A 27,880-nucleotide genomic window follows, 5' to 3' on the forward strand; every position below is an offset into this window, starting at 1 on the left:
GAGAGCTTTATGAAGAAGATTGACTACTGCCTGTCTGACCAGATAACTTGTTGAGATTTGTTTTATCTCTATGATCAAAAAAAAAAAAATCTCTTCCAATTAATCTTTTGTATCTGAAGCAAGTGATCTTTTTCAAAGTGCCCATTTATCTCACTGAGAAAGTTGATTTATCTAGATTGAATCCAGCAATTGCACTTTATTGGCGTAGGATTTTAGATGTTCTAAAGATTTTCTTTTCAATTCTGTTTCCCTCTTCGGGCTGAGGGTAGAGGGGAGGGATCTGGTTGTTCCCCTCTCCCTTCGCTGGGGTTCTCCTCCTTGTGGGAGGAGTGAGTGGGGTGCTGGGCTTCTGGAGAGATGCAGGAATCTATTAACGGGATAGAGTCAGGTTAGTGGGGCTGCCTGAGGACCTTTGACCTCACCTTCCAGCCCCACCCGTGACCCCGCCTGACTTATTCTCAGGCCTGTGACAGTGGTGTCACTTGACCTGGAGGGAGAGGCAGCCAGCCCAGAAGGGCCAGACCTGAAGCTCTGCCAGGCCTGGCTGTCACCTTCAGGTGCCTGAGGACACCTGGGATGTAATTACAAGTCTTGAGACAGTGGCTTCCGTCACAGAGCAGAGAAGGGGACTGATTAATCATCTAGTCAGCCCAGTGCACTCAGCTGGATCTCTCCTCAGTCATAGCCTAGTGAATCAGGGGTTGAATTTTGAAATCCTGCCCCTTCCTTCCCCCCTGTATTTGTAGAGTAGCTTCTTTCTGGAGAGAAGAGGAAGGTTATTTTACCTTCCTGGACACCTCCCCTTCTGTTCACCACCCCTGCTCCCAGCTTCCTTGCCTTCCACCTCCCACAATTCAGGACTGGCTTTATATGTTTGGTTGGATGACTTGGGTAGGAAGTGTGGCAGTAGCTCGCAGAAGGGTGAGAGTGCTGGTAGCAGGGGCCGGGGGGAGGGGATGCTAGCTGCTGATGTTGGTGTGCCTGGCACCAGGGTTCTCTCGGAATCAGCTCCCGAGGCCCGGCTCTGCCAGCACGGGGCTGGTGTTGGGAAATATAAAATTCTGATGTAATTCTGGCAAAATACTTTTTTTTTTTTTTTTAGTTTGCTTAGATCATTATTCTGATTCCCTCTGTTCTTTTTTTTCTTTCTTTTTTTTCTTTTTTTGGCTGCGCCGGGTGGCACGCGGGATCTTAGTTCCCCAACCAGGGATCTAACCTGTGCCCCCTGCAGTGGAAGCGCGGAGTCTTAACCACTGGACCGCCAGGGAAGTCCCCTTCTGTTCTTTTGATCGCAGAGACTTGGCCTTCTGCGAAGGTCATTGACGTGAAGAAATGAAGGGAAAGGTGATTGTATTTGCCATGGTCCTGAGTTAAAAATTGCCAGTCCTTTGTCATAACCCCTGCCCTCTCCCTCTTCCTCTCCGTCTTGAGTTTCTCACCTGAAGGTTCAACGTTAGTTCCCGGACCAACCTGGAGCCAAGACAGACAGTATTTAAACAGCTTCAGCCTCTCGGTTGGTGGGGTCCATGTTACCTTTCCAGACAGGTGACTCCCATGGCGCTGAGTCCCAGCTCTCTGCACTTTCACCTTGGTTTCTAGCTTCATGTTGACAGTGCTGGGTGTTGGGAACTGACTTTAGGAAGATGATTGGTGCCAAGTATGACGTTGTTTGCAGCTATGGCCCTTGCATCCTGGCTTGCTTTTGCCATCTCTCCCATGGAATGGTAGAGTCCTGGCCTGAGCTTGGAGCCCTGCTGCTTACTAATACCACTTGCCTGTATAACTCCTGAATGTTCTCTATTCCATGCTCTGCTGTGTTATTTTTCCTGTGGGAGAACAAGCCTGATGAAATGAAAGGGCGAGTTTGATCCCAGACAGACCCAGTTTGAATCCCTGGCCTGGCCTTCTTACTTGTGTGATCTTGGCTGTGTTTCTTCCAGCCTCAGTTCTTCGTCTGTAAAATGGGGGTGCTATTTCCTATCTTACAAGTTAATGATGATTATACGATATACTGTATGTAAAATGCACACTTCCAAGCCCTTAGGTGCTGGGAGTCTTCATCATGAACGAGGTTGCCATGCGCTTTGTAGACAAGGAAGCACTTTCCTTGTTTCATTGCGCCTTGTAATTAATTGGCTTTTGCAGTTGGTCACTTTTTTCCAGTCTTGTTTTAATCTGTGTTAGTAGGTCTTGGGCCGGGTCTTTTTCCTGTCTGTCCTGGGTTTCATAAGAGGGTATTATGCAATTGGACAAAAGGGGCAAAATTCAAGAAGGGAGCTGCTTTTATTGCTCTCACTTCTGTCCTGGTTTGCTGGCTGTTCCTGTGATCAAAATTGGGCTGTATATATTTACCTGTAGGATAGGCTGTGTGGTTCTACATGCAGACTTATGAAATTAGGCCCTGGCCTTTGGAATCTGGAATCTTCTGGTTACCAACATGTTTAGCTCAGCAGTGAAAATAACATTTGTTGCTGTTGAATTGGTCTCTGGTGGCCATCTTCTGTTTCCACTCTGTAGCTACCAAGCAGCTGGGCATGAATCAGCAGAGTTGAAAATATTTTAACCAGAGACACTTGGACCTGGCACTAAAGTTGTATTGCCCAGACCAAGGCAGAGGTCGGCCAGCCAACAACTGACAAGGCACATGGCTAGTGTATGCTTAAGGATGGTCTGAGAGCAAATCCTTGATGCAAGTTTTAGTATCTAACGAGAATATTAAGGAGGTCATAAATTGTAGATTATTTTTGCTTGCATAGTGAAATCTGAATGTCATTTAAAATGCATCTCATTATGTGCTCTAGTGTTGATGAACTGGATCCAGTTTGCAACATCTGTTAGGTTGACTTAATGATTATTGCAAGTTGCAGGGAGTGTTCAAACGCCTGTTTTACAAGTGTCATAAAGTGAATGGAAAATATTTTCTATAATTTCAAATAGCAGAACCCCAGAGAGGTCTTTGATCATACTGAAAGAGCCCATGGTCAACTCGAATCTCCCTAGGTTTCTGTTCATTATGTTATGGCCCTCTGAAATAGTCACTTTTTTTTTTTAAACATTTTTTTTTTTAATGTGTTTTAACAAGGCTTCCAGGTGATCTTTTTTTTTTTTAAAATTATTATTTATTTATTTTTGGCTATGTTGGGTCTTCGTTTCTGTGCGAGGGCTTTCTCCAGTTGTGGCAAGCGGGGGCCACTCTTCATCGCGGTGCGCGGGCCTCTCACTATCGTGGCCTCTTTTGTTGCGGAGCACAGGCTCCAGACGCACAGGCTCAGCAGTTGTGGCTCATGGGCCTAGTCGCTCCGCGGCATGTGGGATCTTCCCAGACCAGGGCTCGAACCCGTGTCGCCTGCATCGGCAGGCAGATTCTCAACCACTGCACCACCAGGGAAGCCCCTGAAATAGTCACTTTTAATTAGGCTGCAGAAAGCATTGATTCTCAGTGACAGATTAATGCCTAAGTTGGAATATGCAAAAGCGTGGAAATAGAATGAGGAGATAAATGAAATGAATGCTGGATAGCTTCTAAAACCATTCTAATGAAGGAGTCTATATAAGGGACCGCTATTCCTTACACTTAATAATGGAATGTATAAGAAGTGACTAAATTGAGTACTGATCTTCTTCTAGCCTCCTCTTTTTCTCCCCATTCTGAAGTGAAAAGTGCCTAGGTAAATCAAGAGATTGAGTCAGTGATACAGTTCTCATCCATCAGAATCACTGAGCTTTGCCTGGACCATGTCTTCTAACCCAGGGGTTGGTAAACTGGGCCTATACCAAGTTTTGGCACAGCCTTATGAGCTAAGAATTTTTTTTCTTTTAATGTTTTTGAAGGGTTGTAAGAGAAAACAAAAGTGAAATTTTTCTATTTGCCAACTCCTGTTTTAATATATTATGAATAAGATATTTCTCTTTATGAGCTTCAGTTGAACGTCCTAACCTGTGTCCTCTGTGAGGTCAGCACAGTGGAAGAGTGGAAAAGGTGTGGGCTTCAGAGCTGGGCAGACCTGGTTCTGAATCCTGGCTGTGTGACTTTCTACCTGAGAACCTCAGGAGAGTTACTTTACTCCCCTAAGCCTCAGCTTCCCCAGGGTGTTGTAACGCCACCCTTGCACTTAGTAGGATTATAGCAAACAATAATTCTCGACCATCTGTAAAGCCCGTGAAGACCTGTAAAAAGAACGCAGCAGGCTTGTCTACAAATGGGCAAATTGGACGTTCCAGGCACTTGGTGTGGCACTGGGTGGGCATCACCTTATCCCTTCAATCCCAAAGCAGCTTCCCCTGGACTGTGGCATTGCTGTTGCTCCTCCTAAGCTGGTCCCTGCTTCAGACCTTGTGGAGGACACTTTTCTCTCAGCTCACTACTTTGGTGCCTTCCATGCCCTTCAGCTGCCCAGAGATGTTTGTGTCTTTGAGTCTAAGCGTTGGGCACTTAGCCAAATACGTGTGAACATTTGAGCCTTTGATGGTGATTTGTGGCCAAGAACTGTTCTTTCTTCCTTCTTCTCTCCTCCTGCTTTTCCTTAAGGACAGTGTGTCCATTAATTGGGTCAAAAAGAATACGATCCTTAACTGTCCCTTTCCTAAGTTGTCACTGTGATTTCCAAGTGATTCCAGGCAGGGGACTCAAACTGTTGTTCCTTTTTCTTTCTTCATAAAATGAAATAGATGACATCTCTGTTCTATACCAGGAAGACTCAGAAGCATTGCATTCTCGGAAGAGAGTGCCTGGGTACCTTTCCGTGGAGGCTGAAGTCATGGGTGTGGTTTTAGAAAAAGTCTTCTTTATGCTTGCTGTTTTGAAATGATAGGGGCCAAGAGGTTCTCTGATTGTGTAGTTATACATTGCTTGATTTTCCAAGGACAAGTTTAATAGAATGATTCCTTTGGAGAACTGCACTTAATCTATGAGATTCTGAGCAGTGTAACCAAGAGGGTGTGCAAAGATAAGGCTGTTCTCCTTTTCCTGGAAGGGTGGGACTGCTTGGCAAGTGTGGCCTTAGAGGTGTGCTTAGTGTGTGACGTCAGTGATGGGGCTGCTGGCCAGGATTTCTAACACTCTGGTTACAGGTAGCAAATGCTAAATTAGGGTTCTGCACCTGTAGGACACAGCTGTGTTTGGCAGGAAGTGAAGAAACGCGAATGTGAGAAAGTCCCTGCCAACCTTAGGAGAAAGTAGATCATGTTTATAATGCCTTTTATTTATGTAGCATTTTTCCTTCAAAGACAGAATGGCTTTATTAAGATGTTACTTAAATATTCTGTAAGGATATCCCTTTTATCCCCTTATGTAGTGTTAATAAATAGCGTTTTGCTGTTGTTTAAGGGCCAAATGGCTTTTTTTTCCTGAAACGGCTTGAGAAACCCAAGTTTTCTGGACATCAAAATCTATTTTATGTACTTAATGCCACTAAACTGTACACTTAAAAATGGTTAAGAGAGTAAATTTCTTGTTATGTGTATTGTACCATAATTTTAAAAGTCTCTTTTAAATTACCAGAATTCAGTTTTAAAGAAATTATTAAGTAGAAGTTATCTCTTGGTAGTTTTAATTTTCTTCTTTGGCTTTTTTACATTTCTAAGTTGTTGTTGCTTGTTTTTTTTTTTTTGAATGATAAATAGGCATTGCGTTTATAATCAGATAAAAACAATTTATTTTTGGCACAGTTCTACAAACACTAACAATACTCCCTACCCCCTCACACTTCTGTAGCAGCCCATTGGTTTAGCTTCATGCCTGCATTTAAGCCACATATTTTTATTTTTAAATTCAAAAATATTATTCTCTAATGACCCTTGCCTTAGAGAGCCAGAAGTGAAGGGAGTGAGTTTGAGTCAATGGAGCAATCTGCACACACTATAAGTCTACTTTATTCTAGAAAGCAATAATTTTTGACAGCTTGCCATACAGCTCTCTACATCTGAAACAAATAAAACGGGGCAATAGTATAGTTTACACATTTGAGAAATTTTGTTTAGAGATACAAAGGAAAGTAAAGGTTTTTTATTCTCAAGGATTTTATATTTTAAAAACGAACTGGCAAGATATATTAACTTGCTTAGACCAAAAGAGAGTTAAAATAAAGAAGTCTTTGGAAGGAGGTCGGGGAGGGATGAGAAGTAAACTCACAACCTTCCACCTTCACATTTCATTGCCTTCCCCTCCTCCTCAGAGCTGGGTCTTCATGCCTGTCTGGGCGTCTGGGGCCTGGTGGGCTCTGAGCAATAGACACTCCCTCAGCCTGGGGTGCGGGACAGGACAGACTAGCTTCAGCCCAAGCGAAGTGGGTAGATGACCCAAAGGGAGTGACCAGAGGGGCACTGCTCAGGGCTTCCCCGCACTTGGCATCCTATTCCCATTTCTGCGCAGTCACATTTTACCCATCCTTCAGGACCTGGCTCAAATGGTCCTCCATGAGGCTATTTCTAAATCTTCTACTCCAGTGTAGATGCTCTCTGCTGTCCCTGAATTCTCCAAGCACAACTTTTCCCAAACCATTTTGCAGAGCTGCAAATAGGTGCTCAATAAAAGTAGTGCTGGTCAGTAAGCCTGGGAGCCCCTGCGTGCCTCTTAAAGAGTCCCAGGTGTTCATTAGCATATTAAAGGTTCTGAGAAACCTGCTTAATCCAATGTTAAAAAAAAAAAAAAAAAACCTTTTGATTACAGAACCTTTCTCTCCCAGGAACAATGATTGACATTTTGAGGAAGGTCCAAGTTGTCCATAATGGGTGCTTTTTTTTTTTAAATGAAGAGGTGCATAGTTGGAGGGGAGGTTACAGAGCTAAAGAGGCAGGGGTCATTATCAAGTTTTTGGATTTAAAAAAAAAAATATTTGGCGTGTTGGGTCTTCGTTTCTGTGCGAGGGCTTTCTCTAGTTGCGGCAAGTGGGGGCCACTCTTCATCGCGGTGCGCGGGCCTCCCACTATCGCGGCCTCTCTTGTTGCAGAGCACAGGCTCCAGACGCGCAGGCTCAGTAGTTGTGGCTCACGGGCCCAGTTGCTCCGCGGCATGTGGGATCCTCCCAGACCAGGGCTCGAACCCGTGTCCCCTGCATTGGCAGGCAGATTCTTTTTTTTTTTTTTTTTTTTAAAGATACACCTTTTTTTTTTTTAAAATTATTATTTATTTATTTTATTTTTGGCTGTGTTAGGTCTTCATTTCTGTGCGAGGGCTTTCTCTAGTTGCGGCGAGCGGGGGCCACTCTTCATCATGGTGCACGGGCCTCTCACTGTCGCGGAGCACAAGCTCCAGACGCGCAGGCTCAGTAGTTGTGGCTCACAGGCTTAGTTGCTCCGTGGCATGTGGGATCTTCCCAGACCAGGGCTCGAACCCGTGTCCCCTGCATTGGCAGGCAGATTCTCAACCACTGCGCCACCAGGGAAGCCCAAGCAGGCAGATTCTTAACCACTGCACCACCAGGGAAGCTCCATAATGGGTGCTTAATAAACATTTGTTCAATGAATAACTGGCCTTATAACCTCATAATATAATATCTGCCATTTTACCATTAGAAATTATTCCCAGGACCTGTGCAGAAAGCACCAGACTTCTGGGAGATATAGTTATAATCAAAGAGAAAGGGAAGGATGAAGAATGCAGAAAAAAGACTTTTGCTAAAACAAAACAAACATTTTACATTTTGCCCGGGCTGGGCATACACTGAACCCTCTGGACAGATACTGGAGCCGCGAAAGGTTATAATTATTTTGGGCTCTTTTTCCCTAGCAAGGAGAGCGTGTTTAAGTTAAATGCCAAGAACTGAAAGGAAGAGAAATCCTAAATGTAAACACTCCTTTTCTGTTACCTGGACATCATCTTTTATTCCTCCTGTACTCATTGCATTCTCACAGAAATATGCTGTTGGAATACAAATGACCTTCCCTTTTGCACAGAACCCCCAGTTTTTCCTTCAGTAAAAGAAGAGACAGAGGAAAGGAGAAGTTTTAAAATACCTAGGTGTCAATAAACTGATTTCTCCTTCTTTAGAGTAAAAAGTATCAGGGACAAGGAGAAAGAATTGTGTGTATATGTGAGTATATCTGCAGTGAACAGCAATTTCATTTTTAGGTGAACCCATAGACTTTTTTTTTTTTTTTTCTTCTGCATATAGAACTGGCTTTATTTGTTTCTGGAATTAAAACCTTCCTGTAGCCATAGGAATTAGGAGAGACCACCATTGAAGAGCAATTAAGATTTCCTCTTCAAAATTTAAAACCTTTTAAGTAGTTGAGATAGTGGGAGCCATTTTATAAGGGCAGGATAAAGTCAAAATAGCATGAGGAACAATCAGAAAAAAATTATTCCCTCAGTAGCAATTATAATAACATTTGTTTTATTCTCAAGGCTCAACCAGACAGTTTTGTGGTAAGATTCAAGAGCCTATAAGGTTTTGACTGGCTTGTGGCCAGGCTTACTTCAGGACAGTTATACGTAACTCTAGCTTGCTGCCTGGACTCCCTCAACTGGGTTCCAAATATCTTTTGTATAATGGACCTTAACCTGTCAAAATATAAATGCAGAACATATTGCAATGACATTAAGGACTGGTCACATTAAATATGAAGTTATTTATAAAATAACTGGTAAAGTGGAGAAGAGATAATAGGATCTAGGACTTCTGTAAATCAAGTTTCATACTATATAGGCACAAAAAAAATTGAACCACATTACTCAAGATACGCAACTGTGGAGACTACATGACATTCTAAAGTATGTAAGTGCTCACCTGATCCTGACATTTTTTTGGGTGCCATTATATAAACATTTTAAGATATTTGTGTAGCTTACTGTGGAAATTTTAGAAATCAGTGGTTTCCATTTGCTATACGATACTACCTAGCTTAGATAAATCTTCATTTTTAAATTATAAAACTCCCCCCAGTGTATATATGGGACGTGTGGGGTTACAGGGTGGTAGTTCCATAAAGTGGACTGAGTTTCAGGGGCAAATAATGATAGAAACTAAATGTTACAATTTGTTCCATCTTCATGATTACAGGCATTACAGGGCAGGGTGGGTAAAGGAGGCAAAGTGAACTCTTTTCTCCCCCCATTTAACCAGATGCAGCATTTTGGCACTTTTATGATACACAGGTTGACTTAATTCATTTACTTAAGTTGAAAACTGGCAACAGCAAATCTTTGCAATTTAGGATCCTCCTGCATAGCCACTCCAAGGATCTTAATTGCTGAACTACACCATGAGCTCTGAGATGGTGTTCACAGTGTTCTTGAAGCTTTCACATCTTAATATGAGATCTGACACCTCTTCTTAAGGTAGGGAACTGTTAAAAGCTGTCTTCCTCTTGGCTAACCCAGTCCACCAGCAATCTTAACAGTTAAGTTACTATATAAAAATAAAACTGTGCTCCCAAGCATTGATCGAAACTGTTGTGCTGGGAACCCTTTCCAAAGCATTATCTCCCTGAGAGAAAAGAGAGATCCTAACCAGTTGCTTCCATGAACAATAACCCCAGTACAGTGTACAAGTAATGTCCTTCGAAGCATAACTCTGGCAGCCTTGGTCATCCTGACAAGCTTATCAGCATTTACATACAAGGTATATTTAAAACCGATCCCAGACCAAGTATTGCAACCATAATCCCATTATTTAGCACATTGAGTTCCTGCTGATGCCAAAGCCAGAAATTTCAAAGCAAAGAGTGATTTTTTTCATCATTTACAAATGAGAGAAAAATATCAAGAAGGAGGACAGGAAACTCCTCTCTCCTAAATTCATCAAATCGATGCTATCTTCACAGCTTTAACTGACATGATCCAGAGTCCTCAATTTCCTGATTTGAGGAGTCCATTTTCAAGGTGACTGTCAAGGTCAAGAAGAGCTTTCAGGCTTTTCTTTGCCATGGCCCATGAACTCCAGTCCTTCAATAGGAATCTCCTTCTCCTTTATTGCTTTCTGAACACACTGCTGGTAGCGCTTGAAGAGGTCGGTGCACGGGTCCCCGGAGCAGTCCCCCTTGAGGAATTTCTCGGCAAACCAGCGATTGAAGCACTGGTCGTACTCACGCTTCATGTCGGTGCAAGCCTCCCCTACGCTGTTCATCAACCCATAGACTTTTGATTGGGACTTTAAATATTTGTGAGTACAGTGAGAATTGTTGTATTTCTCTTCTGTGAAAAACGGAGCATTTTATAAAGAGGGAAAGAAAATTCACTTTCCTTTGAAGATGTAAATTTGGCCTAAGAAAATGCAGTTAAAATTTGAGATTTAAGAAAGGCAGAGAAGGTATTTTTTTTAACCCAACCCCAACTAATTACAGGCTCTGTAAGGATAAGATATCCTTGGTTTGATGGGAGAGAGGAACGTATAGTGTATACATTTCCCAAGATTCCTTACTTTTATATTGAGTTCTTTTCCATATGATATATATCTATACCAGAGGAAAGCCCAGGGCCCTGTCTAGCTTCTGATGAGAGATAGGGGAAAATCTAGAAAACTATGAGAAGAATTCTGTTCATGCTACTCTGTATTCCTGAATAAAAGGGCAGCAAGGCATACCATTCATCCTCAAAGAGGCCTCCATTGTCAGATCTGAGAGCTTTATGGCCTCACTCCTGACTTTGTTTTAGAATTTCAGTGAGAACCTGGGGGACACAATTATTCCAGAGCTAAGATTTCCTTCCTTCCACTTTCCGTTCTGTTCTGAGTCTTTCTTATTAACTATTGATTAGAACAATTATTGATAATCTTTTTAGTTCTTAGCGTTCCTAAGGATTAGAAATTCCAGTTGGAGCCATCAGCATAGAGAAGGAGGTGAAAAAGAAATTAAGTACAAGAAAGTGGTAGAAAAGAAAAGTTGCGAAGAGAAGAATAGGAGAGAAAGAAAATGAAAAGGAAGTTGTAGACGCGAGTTGAATCTACCAGTTATTTCTTGATCTCATACCTGCATGAGAACTGTGAACTGTGAGGATATATCTGAAGTGGAAGAGCTCCCCGACCCCACCACCAGGAGGGGGATATACAGTTATATGCCAGACTGAGGAGCTTGAGGAGTCGTTGATGGTCTTCGGGTAAATGAATGGCATAATAAATATTAGGCACTGATTGATGTCAGAGGTTGTTGGGCAAAATGGATTGGAAGAGGGGCAAGACTTATTGAGATGGGAGGTCATGAAAGCCTGAACTAGAGCAGTGGCGTTGGTTAGTAATGAGGAAGAGATGGCTGTGAAGACAAGAATTGCTAAAATAGGGGTGACGGTCACTGGATGTGTATGGTAACCATACATTGGGATTTTTACATAGCATGTACTTCAGATATTCTGTTCCTCAAACTGTAGTAATTTGGGGGAAATCCCAATATTTTAATATTCACACTGTTTTTCTTTAATTGCTTTACTTCTGTGGTGGCACTTTTCTTCTTTCTTATTTTTGTAGATCATGTTCTAATTTTGGTTCTGTAAGTAAAGACTTCAGTACCTTAATGGACTGAAGTACACATAGAGGCAGAGGTGACTCTAAATATCTGTGTCTTAGTAACTGAGAGAGCTGTGGTGCCATTGAGGAAGAGAGGGAAGTTGAGAAAGGGAGTTGGTTTGAGTGAGGGAGGGGCATGGTTTGGAAGAGGGAGTTCAGATTTAGACATAAGTATTTAGGTTGAGGAGACAGTTGGCCAGATGAGTGTCTCTTATTGGCTATAGCCTGGAATGGGTGGTAGAAACAGGGACTGGAACACGAGATTTGAGAACCAACTGTGTGGAGTTGTTGGTTAAAATCATGGAATGCAGTCTGTTCATCAAGGAATAGTCAGCAGATGGAAGGAAAAGGAATATTTAAAGAGAGATGGAATCGTAGTATGAGAAAACCAGAATGTACAAGTCAGGGAAGTTCAAGGAGGAAAGAGTTTGAAGAAAAAGTTTAATATTGCCAGATGCTGAAAAGATGGCAAAGCGAACTGGATTTGTTAGAGTTAGGAAATCTTCAAGAGTAATATGCAACACAAAGGAAAGGTTATGGAGCAAAGACAGAACTGCAGCTTAAGAACGGTTGGTGGTGAAGTTGAAACTATTAAGCTTAAGAAGAAGAATAATCCAGGATATGTTTTGTATAAAATTAGTGCTTCACGCAGACTGCTGGGACAGTATATTTATTTGAAAGCCTTTGTCTACCTACGTAAGCCTTTGCAACATAGGTCTAGTAAACTGAAATGCCTTTGATCTAATGTTCAACTGAGTTATTGAGCTCACTGCCCTACAATTCTTTCAACTCCTTATCCCATTTAGTAGTGTTTCTTGTACATCAAAATACTGACTAAAATAATCAATTGGTAGTTTTTTAAACTCTGAAAATTATAGCCCACAGAGAAATGCAACAGTTTTACTATTAAAAATCTGATTCTCTTTGCCTTTCAGCTTCCACTGGTCTTGTCAGACTGCTTTTCTTCTGCTCTCATTTGATGGTATCTTCCGATATGTTTCAGGAGAAGCAAAAACAAGCCTTCCTTTGTCTTACTTATGCACAGTTCTAACTTCTGTTCCCCTCTCTCTTTTGGTGAGCTGCCAGAAGTCTTGCCTTGATATTTAGAGTTTGGTCAAAAGTGATAGATATATTGGTGTTTAACAACCTTGGCAAAGTTGAACAGCAGCTGAAAAGAAATGTACCGTAGTATAAACTGAGTACCATAATTGTGGTAGATGGTAGCACTGAGTCTAAAATTATATTCTCTGAGTCCAAATTCTAAACCTGTCTTTAATAGGTCTGATTTCAGACATATTGCTCAATTTCCATTGGTCTAAATTTATTCTTTTAAATTATAAGAATTTTTAAAAAATGGAACTTTCTAATGTACACTGAGATGTATGGTTTAGTGACATTATATAGAGTCATTTAACATAGCATAAGAAACTGAGTCATAAGACCCACTTGGTGGAGGTAGACTATAGACTTAAGTTTTCATTTGGATTCCAGCGTTGTTGAAGAATTTTGGGAGGGTACAAAATGAATTACGTATTCAATGTGCTTCTTTTAATGGTTACAGTATTGTTATTTATGGAGCCCTTACTAGGTGTCTGGTACTGCACAAAATATATTACCTATGTAATTTTATTTAATTCCCTTGATAGCTTTAGGAGTAAAGAGGCAAAAGTGGAATTAGAACTGCGGTCTTCTGGCTGCAAAGCCTGTATTCATCCCATAGTCTCTGGGCTTTTTTTTTTTGACATCTTTCTTGAAGTATAATTGCTTTACATTGTTGTGTTAGTTTCTGCTGTATAACAAGGTGAATCAGCCATACGTATACATATATCCCCATATCTCCTCCCTCTTGCGTCTCCCTCTCACCCTCCCTATCCCACCCCTCTAGGTGGTCACAAAGCACCAAGCTGATCTCCCTGTGCTATGCGGCTGCTTCCCACTAGCTATCTATTTTACGTTTGGTAGTGCATATATGTCCATGCCACTCTCTCACTTCGTCCCAGCTTACCCTTCCCCCTCCCCGTGTCCTCAAGTCCATTCTCTACGTCTGCGTCTTTATTCCTGTCTTGCCCCTAGGTTCTTCAGAACCATTTTTTTTTTTAGGTTCCATATATATGTGTTAGCATACGGTATTTGTTTTTCTCTTTCTGACTTACTTCACTCTGTATTACAGTCTCTAGGTCCATCCACCTCACTACAAATAACTCAATTTCATTTCTTTTTATGGATGAGTAATATTCCATTGAATATATATGCCACATCTTCTTTATCCATTCATCTGTCAATGGACACTTAGGTTGCTTCCATGTCCTGGCTATTGTAAATAGTGCTGCAATGAACATTGTGGTACATGACTCTTTTTGAATTATGCTTTTCTCCGGGTATATGCCCCGTAGTGGGATTGCTGGGTCATATGGTAGTTCTATTTTTAGTTTTTTAAGGAACCTCCGTACTGTTCTCCATAGTGGCTGTATCAATTTACATTCCCACCAACAGTGCAAGAGGGTTCCCTTTTCTCCACACCCTCTCCAGCATTTATTGTTTGTAGATTTTTTGACGATGGCCATTCTGACCGGTGTGAGGTGATACCTCATTGTAGCTTTGATTTGCATTTCTCTAATGATAGTGATGTTGAGCATCCTTTCATGTGTTTGTTGGCAATCTGTATATCTTCTTTGGAGAAATGTCTATTTAGGTCTTCTGCCCATTTTTGGATTGGGTTGTTTGTTTTCTTGATAATGAGCTGCATGAGCTGCTTGTATATTTTGGAGATTAATCCTTTGTCAGTTGCTTTGTTTGCAAATATTTTCTCTGATTCTGAGGGTTGTCTTTTCGTCTTGTTTATGTTTTCCTTTGCTGTGCAAAAGCTTTTAAGTTTCATTAGGTCCCATTTGTTTATTTGTGTTTTTATTTCCATTTCTCTAGGAGGTGGGTCAGAAAGGATCTTGCTGTGATTTATGTCATGTAGTGTTCCGCCTATGTTTTCCTCTAAGAGTTTGATAGTGTCTGGCCTTACATTTAGGTCTTTAATCCATTTTGAGTTTATTTTTGTGTATGGTGTTAGGGAGTGTTCTAATTTCATTCTTTTACATGGAGCTGTCCAGTTTTCCCAGCACCACTTATTGAAGAGGCTGTCTTTTCTCCATGGTATATTCTTGCCTTCTTTATCAAAGATAAGGTGACCATATGTGCGTGGGTTTATCTCTGGGCTTTCTATCCTATTCCATTGATCTCTATTTCTCTTTTTGTGCCAGTACCATACTGTCTTGATTACTGTAGCTTTGTAATATAGTCTGAAGTCAGGGAGCCTGATTCCTCCAGCTCCATTTTTCTTTCTCAAGATTGCTTTGGCTATTCGGGATCTTTTGTGTTTCCATACAAATTGTGAAATTTTTTGTTCTAGTCTGTGACAAATGCCATTGGTAGTTTGATAGGGATTGCATTGAATCTGTAGATTGCTTTGGGTAGTAGAGTCATTTTCACAATGTTGATTCTTCCAATCCAAGAACATGGTATATCTCTCCATCTGTTTGTATCCTCTTTAATTCTTTCATCAGTGTCTTATAGTTTTCTGCATACAGGACTTTTGTCCCCTTAGGTAGGTTTATTCCAAGGTATTTTATTCTTTTTGTTGCAATGGTAAAGGGGAGTGTTTCCTTAATTTATCTTTCAGATTTTTCATCATTCGTGTATAGGAATGCAAGAGATTCTGTGCATTAATTTTGTATCCTGCTACTTTACCAAATTCATTGATTAGCTTTAGTAGTTTTCTGGTAGCATCTTTAGGATTCTCTATGTGTAGTATCATGTCATCTGCAAACAGTTTTACTTTTAAAGAAAAGGCAGTTTTACTTCTTTTCTGATTTGTATCCCTTTTATTTCTTTTTCGTCTCTGATTGCCATGGCTAAAACTTCCAAAACTATGTTGAAAGTAGTGGTGAGAGTGGGCAACCTTGTCTTGTTCCTGATCTTAGTGGAAACGGTTTCAGTTTTTCTCCATTAAGAATGATGTTAGCTGTGGGTTTGTCATATATGGCTTTAAATGTTGAGGTACGTTCCCTCTATGCCTACTTTCTGGAGAGTTTTTGTCATAAATTGGTGTTGAATTTTGTCGAAAGCTTTTTCTGCATCTATTGAGATGATCATATGGTTTTTATCCTTCAGTTTGTTAATATGGTGTATCACATTGATTGATTTGCGTATATTGAAGAATCCTTGCATTCCTGGGATAAACCCCACTTGATCATGGTGTATGATCCTTTTAATGTGCTGTTGGATTCTGTTTGCTAGTAGTTTGTTGAGGATTTTTGCATCTAGGTTCATCAGTGATATTGACCTGTAGTTTTCTTTTTTTGTGACATTTTTGTCTGGTTTTGGTATCAGAGTGATGGTGGCCTTGTAGAATGAGTTTGGGAGTGTTCCTCCCTCTGCTATATTTAGGAAGAGTTTGAGAAGGATAGGTGTTCGCTCTTCTCTAAATGTTTGATAGAATTTGCCTGTGAAGCCATCTGGTGGCGATTTTTAATCACAGTTTCAATTTCAGTGCTTGTGATTGGTCTGTTTATATTTTCTGTTTCTTCCTGGTTCAGTCTTGGAAGGTTGTGCTTTTCTAAGAATTTGTCCATTTCTTCCAGGTTGTCCATTTTATTGGCATATAGTTGCTTGTAGTAATCTCTCATGATCCTTTGTATTTCTGCAGTGACAGTTGTTACTTCTCCTTTTTCATTTCTAATTCTGTTGGTTTGAGACTTCTCCCTTTTTTTCTTGATGAGTCTGGCTAATGGTTTATCAATTTTGTTTATCTTCTCAAAGAACCAGCTTTTAGTTTTATTGATCTTTGCTATTGTTTCCTTTATTTCTTTTTCATTTATTTCTGATCTGATCTTTATGATTTCTTTCCTTCTGCTAACTTTGGGGTTTTTTTGTTCTTCTTTCTCTAATTGCTTTAGGTGTAAGGTTAGGTTGTTTATTTGAGATGTTTCTTGTTTCTTGAGGTAGGATCGTATTGCTATAAACTTCCCTCTTAGAACTGCTTTTGCTGCATCCCATAGGTTTTGGGCTGTCATGTTTTCATTGTCCTTTGTTTCTAGGTATTTTTTGATTTCCTCTTTGATTTTTTCAGTGATCTCTTGGTTATTTAATAGCATATTGTTTAGCCTCCATGTGTTTGTATTTTTTACAGTTTTTTTCTTGTAATTGATATCTAGTCTCATAGTGTTGTGGTTGGAAAAGATACTTGATACGATTTCAACTTCCTTAAATTTATCAAGGCTTCATTTGTGACCCAAGATATTCCCTATCCTGGAGAATGTTCCATGAGCACTTGAGAAGAAAGTGTAGTCTGTTGTTTTTGGATGGGATGTCCTATAAATATCAATTAAGTCCATCTTGTTTAATGTGTCATTTATAGCTTTTGTTTCCTTATTTATTTTCATTTTGGTTGATCTGTCCATTGATGCAAGTGGGGTGTTAAAGTTCTGGGCTTTTTTTTAAAAAAATAAAATTTGAAAGAGATTCATAATATTGTGTGTATATGTTTATTTTTGTACTTTTTGGTAACAGTGTTAATTATAAGCTATCTAACATTAAGGAGAAATCACCCAACATAATTGTCATTCTTTTGCAATCTTTTAGCTTCTCTTTCTAAAAGCTGGCTTCTTTTAAATGAGATAGTCTTTGTATAAAGAAATAAGTATTGTTTTATTGAAAATATGAAGTCATCCCTGGATTCTGGTTCTAAAGAAAGGACTCAAGAGCTCTATCATTTGAATAAACCAAAATATTTATCTTTTCTCATTTTTACTTCTTTAGTTATTGCCATTCCTTACAGGACACCTGCCATGATAATAGTCCTCAAAGGAAAAAATTCCTAAGGATATTTTATATGCATTAGAATATATATGTATGTAATTTATATATATATGCTTATATATTACAAGAGTGTTTCTAGGTCCAAAAAAAATTGGTTTGTGCATTTACTTTCTAATGTAATGCCATTATCTTTAGATTCTTTAAAAGTCTCTGTCTTTTAAAAAAATTGCCTATTGATTCTCCATAATTAGACTTTCTTCCAAACTTTATTGAGCATCATGATAGTAATTATTCATGAGCAGTATAGATTGGAAAACCTATTTCAATTTGAAATGTTGTATAATTGACTTAGAAAATTGTGTTAGTTTCAGGTGCCTAACATAGTGATTTGATATTTTTGTGCATTACAAAATGATCACTATGGTAAGTCTAGTTACTATCTGTCACCATGCAAAATTATCACAATATTAGTGACTGTATTCCCTCTGCTGTACCTTACATCCCCATGACATTTATTTTATAACTGGAAGCTTATATGTTTTAATCCCCTCACCTATTTCACTTATCCCCCCCACCCACTCTCCTTTGGTAACCACCAGTTTGTTCACTGTGTCTATGAGTCTGTTTCCATTTTATTTTTGTTTTTTAGATTCCACATGTAAGTGAAATCATACAGTATTTGTTTTTCTCTGACTTATTTCACTTGGCATAATACCCTCTAGGTCTATCTATGTTGTCACAAATGGCAAGATTTTATTCTTTTTTTTTTTCTGAGTAATAGTCCATTGTGTGTGTGTGTGTGTGTGTGTATATGTATACATACCATATCCTGTTTATCCATTCATCTGTGAATGAACACTTAGGTTGCTTCCATATCTTGGCTGTTGTAAATAATGCTGCATTGAACATAGGGGTGCATATATCTTTTTGAATTAGTGTTTTTATTTTTTTGGAAAAATACCCAGAAGTGGAATTGCTGGATCATATGATAGTTCTATTTTTAAGTTTTGAGGAACCTCCATACTGTTTTCTGTAGTGGCTACACCAATTTACATTCCCACCAACAGTGCACAAAGCTTCCCTTTTCTCCACATCCTTGCCAACACTTGTTATTTGTTGTTGCTTTGATGATAGTCATTCTGATAGGTATGAGGTGGTATCTCATTGTGGCTTTGGTTTGTATTTTCTGATGATTAATGATGTTGAGCATCTTTTCACATGGCTGTTGGCCACCTGTATGTCTTCTTTGGAAAAATGTCTACTCAGGTCCTCTGTCCATTTTTTAGTTGGGTTGTTTGTTTTTTTGCTGTTGAGTTATATGAGTTCTTTGTATATTTTGGATATTAAGATATTGGCAGATATCTTCTCCCATTCAGTAGGTGGCCTTTTTGTTTTGTTGATAGTTGCCTTTGCTCTGCAAAAGCTTTAGTTTGATGTAGTCCCATTTGTTTATTTTTGCTTTTCTTTCCCTTGCCTGAGGAGGTGTATCCAAAAATATGTGGCTAAGACTGATGTCAAGGAGCATACTGCCTATGTTTTCTTCTAGGAGTTTCATGGTTTCAGGTCTTACGTTTAAGTCTTTAAAGCATTTTGAGTTTATTTTTGTATATGGTATGAAAGTAGTCCAGTTTGATTCTTTTGCATGTAGCTGTCCCCCAAATGGCATTTTTAATGGTTTAACCTAAAATGCTGGTAACAATAGCAGCTCACTTGTACTGATTACTTGTACTATATGCCTGGACTGCCCTAAGTGCTTTCATGCATTACTGCATCCTCCAACCCAGTGAAACAAGTATTATTTTTCCCCATTTCCCAGACAGAGGAATAGGTTAGAGAAGTTAAGTAACCTTTTCAAAGTCACTGAGAGCAGCACTCTTAGCTGTTTAACCCCCTCATTATTTTGGCTGGCAGTGCTGACTGAGTCAATAGAATTTGACAGGATGAGACAGAAGATGAGAATATCTGACTGTTAAAACAGCTTCGACACTTTTGAGCCAGAATCATTTTTGACGCTTTTTGAGCCATTGGTGTTGTGCAATAATTTTATCATTAGTTGGAAGAGAAATGCGTAAAGGCTCCTGGCTTCTTTTTAGCTCTGGTTGATATTTGTGAACCCTTCACACTCATACCCAGTAACTGCTATAAAACAGGGCAGGATGCAGCCAGCTTCTGCCGTGTGAGCAGGGTTTATTATTACTTCTCATTCTGGTTGCTTTTGCCAACCTTTGAACATTCTAGGTGAGAGCTTGCCTTTCTGCTTAGACTTTTTTTTTTTTTTAAGATTAATTTTATTTATTTTTGGCTGTGTTGGGTCTTCGTTGCTGCATGTGGGCTTTCTCTAGTTGTGGTGAGCGGGGCGCTACTGTTTGTTGCAGTGTGCGAGCTTCTCCTTGCAGTGGCTTCTCTTGTTGTGGAGCACGGGCTCTAGGCGTGCGGGCTTCAGTAGTTGTGGCATGTGGGCTCTAGAGCACAGGCTCAGTAGTTGTGGTGCGTGGGCTTAATTGCTCTGCGGCATGTGGGATCTTCCCGGACCAGGCATCGAACCCGTATCCGCTGCATTGGCAGGCGGACTCTCAATCTCTGTGCCACCAGGGAAGTTCCTCTGCTTAGACTTCTGAAACCCAGCAGCTCCTAACTGCCTAGCTGATCTGCATGGATCTGATCGCTTTCTGCCTAGTCTTGTGGAATCTGCTGGACCCTGTTCTGCAAGAGGATGCTTAGTCTTGACCCTCCTGGTTAGCCTGGCTACCCATGCCTTGACTTGACTGTCAGGATTTGTTGTTTTCAGACGTGGTCTCACCGTAGGTAAAAGTGTTAGTCTTGCTTCTTAGATGAGTCTTACGATGGACATAGGAGTGCACTGGCATTTAGGTGTTTTAACCTTAATTGTTGAAAGAGGTATGATGAACTGCAGCTCGGGCTTTAACGTACGTTTTGATCCATGGCTCAGAACATGGTTTGGGGCCTTTGACCCTGGCTTAGTGATACTATATGTTTTAATTTTTTCTTTATGACACTTTTTAATATCATTAGAGGCCATTAGGGCAATTGGTAAGTCAAGTATAGTAAATGAAATAAAATGTTTTGTGTAACTAATGACTACGGAAATGTGTTAATAGGAACAACAAAAAAGTCACACTAGAGAACTGAGCATAGATGAGTTTCTTTGGCAGTTTTACATTTTAATTGCTAAAAATATATCAGCACATTTTCTGTGATTATACTTACCAGGTATAGATGAATTCCCTCCCTGATAGAATCATTTTTCAAAGTCTGTTTAGATTTATTCTGTCTTTTTGTCTCTCAAAGTTAATTTTTTAAGATAATGTGATCTTGGAGCAAGGAGTGAAGGAAATTGTGGAAATGTCATCTCCTGATACTACTCAGCCTAGTTTTTCTTATTGGAAAGTACCATCTTTAAAAGAAAATGTATATTTATAACACTCATTGGAACAAATTTTTGGATAGTGGCAACAATCCTTGGGTCAAAAACAGCAATGCAAAATTTGACTTAGTTTTATCACTCTCAGGAATTTTCATTAGATTCTTTGTACAGAATTATCAGCTATAAATAGAGATCAGCTAATTTGATGAAGAGGCTCTAGCTCTACAGATAATTGAACAAATATATCATGGTTTAAAAAAACTCACATAAGATGACAGTTATAGTGAATAGGGCAGAGGAGAGAAAAGAAGGGGGAAAGAAAAGGAAAAGAAAATACAAAGGAACAGTGATGGATTTGTGTGCAACAAAATGCGGTTCCAATACTGACCTACTTAACACGCTTTCTCACCAGGAGGCCATTGTTCTTTCTCAGACTCTTTTTGCTTGGCTGCTTTCCTTCCCCATTTAGAACAGCGGACAGCCCCCCTCCCTCCCCCTCTGATCCTTTGACCAGAGACTAATGTGGCTAGGTTGTTGAGGAGGTAATGGAATTTTGCATCTGCAAATGTGGTCAGCCTCTGCAAGGGCTGGCCTCCAGCAGAATCCTCTTTTCCTCTGAGATTCTTTTTCACAGGCTGATTTTTTTTTTCTTTTGAAAATCTTAATGTTTAAAGAGGCTTCGTTAGATGTAACAGGAATATTTCTTCTTGTTACACTCTTCCTTTCCCCCTTTTTAGGAGTATGCATGCCTTCATATACCGAATGCCTACTGGGGAAGAGTTTTGGTATAAGATGTGTGTGTGTGTTAAATTCCAAGGGTAGGAGTGGCAGAATTGGGGAAACTATCTGCATACTGTAGTATCCAGAAAGACTTCTACTTTTAAAGAAGACACTTGGAGAGGTAGCACAGAAAGTATAAATGTGGCCAAATCACAGTGGCTGACAAAGGGCTGGCTTTTAGACTGTGTTTTCAAACAGGCTTCTGCACCTTATCCAATTTACTAATGACTTAATGTGATTAATTAAGTGTAGATTAATGTGTGTAGAAACCATGTGGGTTAGTAGGTTAGTACTTCTTGATGCTATGTAAGGATGATACTTAAGTATCTACAAATAGCAGGTAATAAGATACTTTGAACTATGAATAGCGGATATTAAACTACTTTACCTATACATGTACATATTCCGTGTCTTGCTTGACCATAATTGCCAAACTCTAAATCATGACACATGATGTAAGTAAGGATATGTTTACAGGGACAGTGTGACAAAGTATTTAGAATTGGGACTATCCCACAGAATTCATACATTCAGTGGGTACTTACTGAATGCCTCCTGTATGCCAGGCACTATTATGGGTGAGAAGGATGCAGTGGTGATAAAATAAAACAAAATCCCTCATCTTCTAAAGGGCGAAATAGACAATAAATAGATAAATAAGTTAAAAAAAAAAGGTAGGATAAGTTGGATAGTGATGGATACTAGGGAGAAAACTAAGCATATAGAAAGGGGCCAGCAAATGTTGCTGGGGGTGTGTAGGAATTGTAATTTTTGGTAGGGAGTGAGCCATATTCATACCTGGGACACGTGATACCATCTCTGTGCTCTGCCCACCCATAGCTCTTGAGTCTCCTGCACTATTTCCGTAGATTCCATAACCTGCTCTGACCTCAAGAAAAGAAAACCTTTTATAATACAGAGTTAGGTAGAACCACTAAAAACTAGACCAAAGCACAACCCCAAACACCTTTTATTTATAGCCAAGTTGGCTAAAACAACTAAGTAATAAGTATCTAGATACCCTGAGAGAGTTGTGTACTTAAAAAAAAAAAAAAAAGCTCTTAATTCAAGCATTTGAGTCTGAATCTTTGTACCTCCAGTAGCATTGCCATTCTTGCCTTAACAAAGGAGACCAGTGATTAGAAGAAAGCGCCAATTCTAGGGCAGGGATATCACACAGTGAGAACATGGTACATGTTGTCATTTACTGGCCCAACGAAGAGCGAGTAGTAGAAGACTCTGGTCTCCTCAGTCTTCCAGAACATGCTCTGCACTTGGCTGCCTTCCTCTGCATATCTTTTTTTTCCCTACCAGTTAAGTGTTGCTGTTGTTTTTAAACTTGGAATGCTCTCCTTTCTTGTTTTTGTTTATGAAAACACCCATCTCTTGGAGGATAGGGACCCAGCTCTATTTATTTATGTATTTATTGGCCACACCACGCAGCCTGTGGGATCTTAGTTCCCTGACCAGGGATTGAACCTGCTCCCCCTGCATTAGGAGCGTGGAGTCTTACCCACTGGACCGCCAGGGAAGTCCCGGGACCCAGCTCTTTATCTCTGTGTCCTTGACAGCTTCTGTGGTATCTGGCATCAGTAAGTGGCCAATAAATGTGTGCTACATGAATGAGTGAATGGGATGAGAGAGGGGAGGCCACCTGGCATTTACCCACCTCACTTTCCAGTCCACAAATAGCTGGTAGAAGTGGCATTTCCAGGTTTTGTACCACCTTTGACTTGTCTTAGTTTCTCCTTCCTTTCACATTCCTCTAATTAAAACAAGGCAAGATAAATAAATAAATAAAAAACAACAACCAAAAAAACCCCAACCAAACAAAACAAAAAAAATAAAACAAGAGAGGTAGCGGCAAGATGGCGGAAGAGTAAGACGCGGAGATCACCTTCCTTCCCACAGATACAGTAGAAATACATCTACACGTGGAACTGCTCCTACAGAACACCCACTGAACGCTGGCAGAAGACGTCAGACCTCCCAAAAGGCAAGAAAATCCCCACGTACCTGGGTAGGGTAAAAGAAAAAAGAAATAACAGAGACAAAAGAATAGGGACGGGACCTGCACCAGTGGGAGGGAGCCGTGAAGGAGGAAAGGTTTCCAGGCACTAGGAAGCCCCTTTGCGGGCAGAGACTGCGGGTGGCAGAGGGGGGAAGCTTCGGAGCCGCGGAGGAGAGCGCAGCCACAGGGGTGCGGAGGGCAAAGCGGAGAGACTCCCGCACAGAGGCTCGGCGCCAACCAGCACTCACCAGCCCGAGAGGCTTGTCTGCTCCCCCGCCGGGGCGGGCGGGGGCTGGGAGCTGAGGCTCGGGCTTTGGTGCTAGCCGGGAGGGAGTCCGGGAAAAAGTCTGCAGCTGCCGAAGAGGCAAGAGACTTTTTCTTGCCTCTTTGTTTCGCGGCGCGCAAGGAGAGGGGATTCAGAGCGCTGCCTAAACGAAATCCAGAGGCGGGTGCGAGCCGCGCGGCTATCAGCGCGGATCCCACAGCAACAGGGGCGCAGAGGGAAAAACGGAGAGATTCCCGCACAGAGGCTCAGCGCCGAGCAGCGCTCACGAGCCCGAGAGGCTTGTCTGCTCACCCGCTGGGGCAGGCGGGGCTGGGAACTGAGGCGCGGGCTTCGGTCGGATCGCAGGGAGAGGACTGGGGTTGGCGGCGTGAACACAGCCTGAAGGGGTTGGCGTGCCGCGGCGAGCCGGGAGGGAGCCGGAGAGGAGGTCTGCAGCCGCCGAAGAGGCAAGAGACTTTTTCTTGCCTCTTTGATTCGCGGCGCGCAAGGAGAGGGGATTCAGAGCGCCGCCTAGACGAACTCCAGAGGCGGGCGCGAGCCGCGGCTAACAGCGCGGACCCCAGAGACGGGCGCGAGCCGCGGCCATCAGCGCGGACCCCAGAGTCTGGTAGGAAACGCTAAGGCTGCTACTGCTGCCACCAAGAAGCCTGTGTGCGAGCACAGGTCACTCTCCACACTGCCCCTCCCGGGAGCCGGTGCAGCTCGCCACTGCCAGGCTCCCGTGATCCGGGGACAACTTCCCCGGGAGAACACACAGCGCGCCTCAGGCTGGTGCAAGGTCACGACGCCTCTGACGCGGCAGGCTCGCCCCGCCTCCTCCGAACCGCTCCCTCCCCCGGCCTGAGTGAGCCAGAGGCCCCGAAGCAGCTGCTCCTTTAACCCCGTTCTGTCTGGGTGGGGAACGGACGCCCTCAGGCGACGTACATGCAGAGGCGGGTCCAAATCCAAAGCTGAACGAACAAAGAAGAGAAAGGGAAATCTCCCCCAGCAGCCTCAGAAGCAGCGGATTAAAGCTCCACAAACAACTTGATGTGTCTGCATCTGTTGAATACCTGAATAGACAACGAATCATCCCAAATTCAAAAGGTGGACTTTAGGAGCAGGATATATTAATTTCCCCTTTTCCTTTTTTTGTGAGTGTATATGTGTATGCTTCTGGGTGAGATTTTGTCTGTATAGCTTTGCTTTCACCATCAGTCCTAGGGTTAGGTCCGTCCATTTTTTTTTTTTTTTTACTTAAAAAAAATTTTTTTTCCTAATATATGCTTTCTTAATAATTTTTTCCGTATTTTCTATTTTTAGAAATTAAAAAAATTTTTAATGTTTTTTCATATTTTTTATTTTGAAAAATTAACATTTTTTTCTCTTAATAAATTTTTTTCTTAAAAATTTTTTCTTATTTTTTACTATAAAAAATTAATAAATCTATTTTTAAAAATTAAAAAAAATTTTTTCTGAATACATTTACTCTTAATAATTTTTTTTCTTATTTTTTATTATAATAGCTTTATTTTATTTTATTTTATCCTCTTTTTTTCTTTCTATTTTTTTCTCCCTTATATTCTGAGCTGTGTGGATGAAAGGCTGTTGGTGCTCCAGCCAGGCATCAGGGCTGTGCCTCTGAGGTGGGAGAGCCAACTTCAGGACACTGGTCCACAAGAGACCTACCAGCTCCACGTAATACCAAACGGCAAAAATCTCTCAGAGATCTCCATCTCAACATCAAGACCCAGCTTCACTCAACGACCAGCAAGCTACAGGGCTGGACACCCTATGCCAAACAACTAGCAAGACAGGAACACAGCCCCATCCATTAGCAGGGAGGCTGCCTAAAATCATAAGGCCACAGACACCCCAAAACACACCACCAGACGTGGACGTGCCCACCAGAAAGACAAGATTCAACCTCATCCACCAGAACACAGGCAATAGTCCCCTCCACCAGGAAGCCTACACAACCCACTGAACCAACCTTACCCACTGGGGACAGATACCAAAAACAACGGGAACTACGAACCTGCAGCCTGTGAAAAGGAGACCCCAAACACAGTAAGATAAGCAAAATGAGACGACAGAAAAACACACAGCAGATGAAGGAGCAGGGTCAAAACACACCAGACCTAACAAATGAAGAGGAAATAGGTAGTCTACCTGAAAAAGAATTCAGAATAATGATAGTAAGGATGATCCAAAATCTTGGAAATAGAATAGACAAAATGCAAGAAACATTTAACAAGGACGTAGAAGAACTAAAGAGGAACCAAGCAACGATGAAAAACACAATAAATGAAATTTAAAATACTCTAGATGGGATCAATAGCAGAATAACTGAGGCAGAAGAAAGGATAAGTGACCTGGAAGATAAAATGGTGGAAATAACTACTGCAGAGCAGGATAAAGAAAAAAGAATGAAAAGAACTGAGGACAGTCTCAGAGACCTCTGGGACAACATTAAACGCACCAACATTCGAATTATAGGGGTCCCAGAAGAAGAAGAGAAAAAGAAAGGGACTGAGAAAATATTTGAAGAGATTATAGTTGAAAACTTCCCTAATATGGGAAAGGAAATAGTTAATCAAGTCCAGGAAGCACAGAGAGTCCCATACAGGATAAACCCAAGGAGAAACACGCCAAGACACATTTTAATCAAACTGTCAAAAATTAAATATAAAGAAAACATATTAAAAGCAGCAAGGGAAAAACAACAAATAACACACAAGGGAATCCCCATAAGGTTAACAGCTGATCTTTCAGCAGAAACTCTGCAAGCCAGAAGGGACTGGCAGGATATACTTAAAGTCATGAAGGAGAAAAACCTACAACCAAGATTACTCTACCCAGCAAGGATCTCATTCAGATGTGATGGAGAAATTAAAACCTTTACAGACAAGCAAAAGCTGAGAGAGTTCAGCACCACCAAACCAGCTTTACAACAAATGCTAAAGGAACTTCTCTAGGCAAGAAACACAAGAGAAGGAAAACACCTACAATAACAAACCCAAAACATTTAAGAAAATGGGAATAGGAACATACATATCGATAATTACCTTGAATGTAAATGGATTAAATGCTCCCACCAAAAGACACAGGTTGGCTGAATGGATACAAAAACAAGACCCATATATATGCTGTCTACAAGAGACACACTTCAGACCTAGGGGCACATACAGACTGAAAGTGAGGGATGGAAAACGATATTCCATGCAAATGGAAATCAAAAGAAAGATGGAGTAGCAATACTCATATCAGACAAAATAGACTTTAAAATAAAGAATATTATAAGAGACAAAGAAGGACACTATATAATGATCAAGGGATCGATCCAAGAGGAAGGTATAACAATTGTAAATATTTATGCACCCAACATAGGAGCACCTCAATACATAAGGCAAATACTAACAGCCATAAAAGGGGAAATTGACAGCAACACAATCATAGTAGGGGACTTTAACACCCCACTTTCACCAATGGACAGATCATCCAAAATGAAAATAAATAAGGAAACACAAGCTTTAAATGATACATTAAACAAGATGGACTTAATTGATATTTATAGGACATTCCACCCAAAAACAACAGAATACACATTTTTCTCAAGTGCGCATGGAACATTCTCCAGGATAGATCATATCTTGGGTCACAAATCAAGCCTTGGTAAATTTAAGAAAATTGAAATCGTATCAAGTATCTTTTCCGACCACAACGCTATGAGACTAGATATCAATTACAGGAAAAGATGTGTAAAAAATACAAACACATGGAGGCTACACAATACACTACTTAATAACGAAGTGATCACTGAAGAAATCAAAGGGGAAATCAAAAAATACCTAGAAACAAATGACAATGGAGATACGACGACCCAAAACCTATGGGACGCAGCAAAAGCAGTGCTAAGAGGGAAGTTTATAGCAATATAAGCCTACCTCAAGAAACAGGAAACATCTCGAATAAACAACCTAACCTTGCACCTAAAGCAATTAGAGAAAGAAGAACAAAAAAACCCCAAAGCTAGCAGAAGGAAAGAAATCATAAAGATCAGGTCAGAAATAAATGAAAAAGAAATGAAGGAAACAATAGCAAAAATCAATAAAACTAAAAGCTGGTTCTTTGAGAAGATAAACAAAATTGATAAACCATTAGCCAGACTCATCAAGAGAAAAAGGGAGAAGACT

At 40.7% G+C, this 27,880-nt stretch overlaps 2 protein-coding genes across 2 annotated transcripts in view; one reads left to right on the plus strand and one right to left on the minus strand.

Annotated features, from left to right (window-relative positions):
• The window catches only part of PPM1L (protein phosphatase, Mg2+/Mn2+ dependent 1L), a 328,056-nt gene that overhangs the window by 52,659 nt on the left and 247,517 nt on the right, over positions 1 to 27,880 (plus strand). The gene's annotated exons all lie outside the window — the stretch shown is intronic.
• On the minus strand, positions 8,956 to 10,064 carry LOC118894293 (TP53-regulated inhibitor of apoptosis 1). Its single transcript, XM_036850383.1, has one exon. It carries the CDS (start codon positions 10,062 to 10,064, stop codon positions 9,834 to 9,836), a length of 231 nt encoding a protein of 76 aa, XP_036706278.1. The 3' UTR covers positions 8,956 to 9,833.

This window comes from Balaenoptera musculus, chromosome 4 (genome assembly GCF_009873245.2).
Source record: "Balaenoptera musculus isolate JJ_BM4_2016_0621 chromosome 4, mBalMus1.pri.v3, whole genome shotgun sequence".
Taxonomy (NCBI): domain Eukaryota; kingdom Metazoa; phylum Chordata; class Mammalia; order Artiodactyla; family Balaenopteridae; genus Balaenoptera; species Balaenoptera musculus.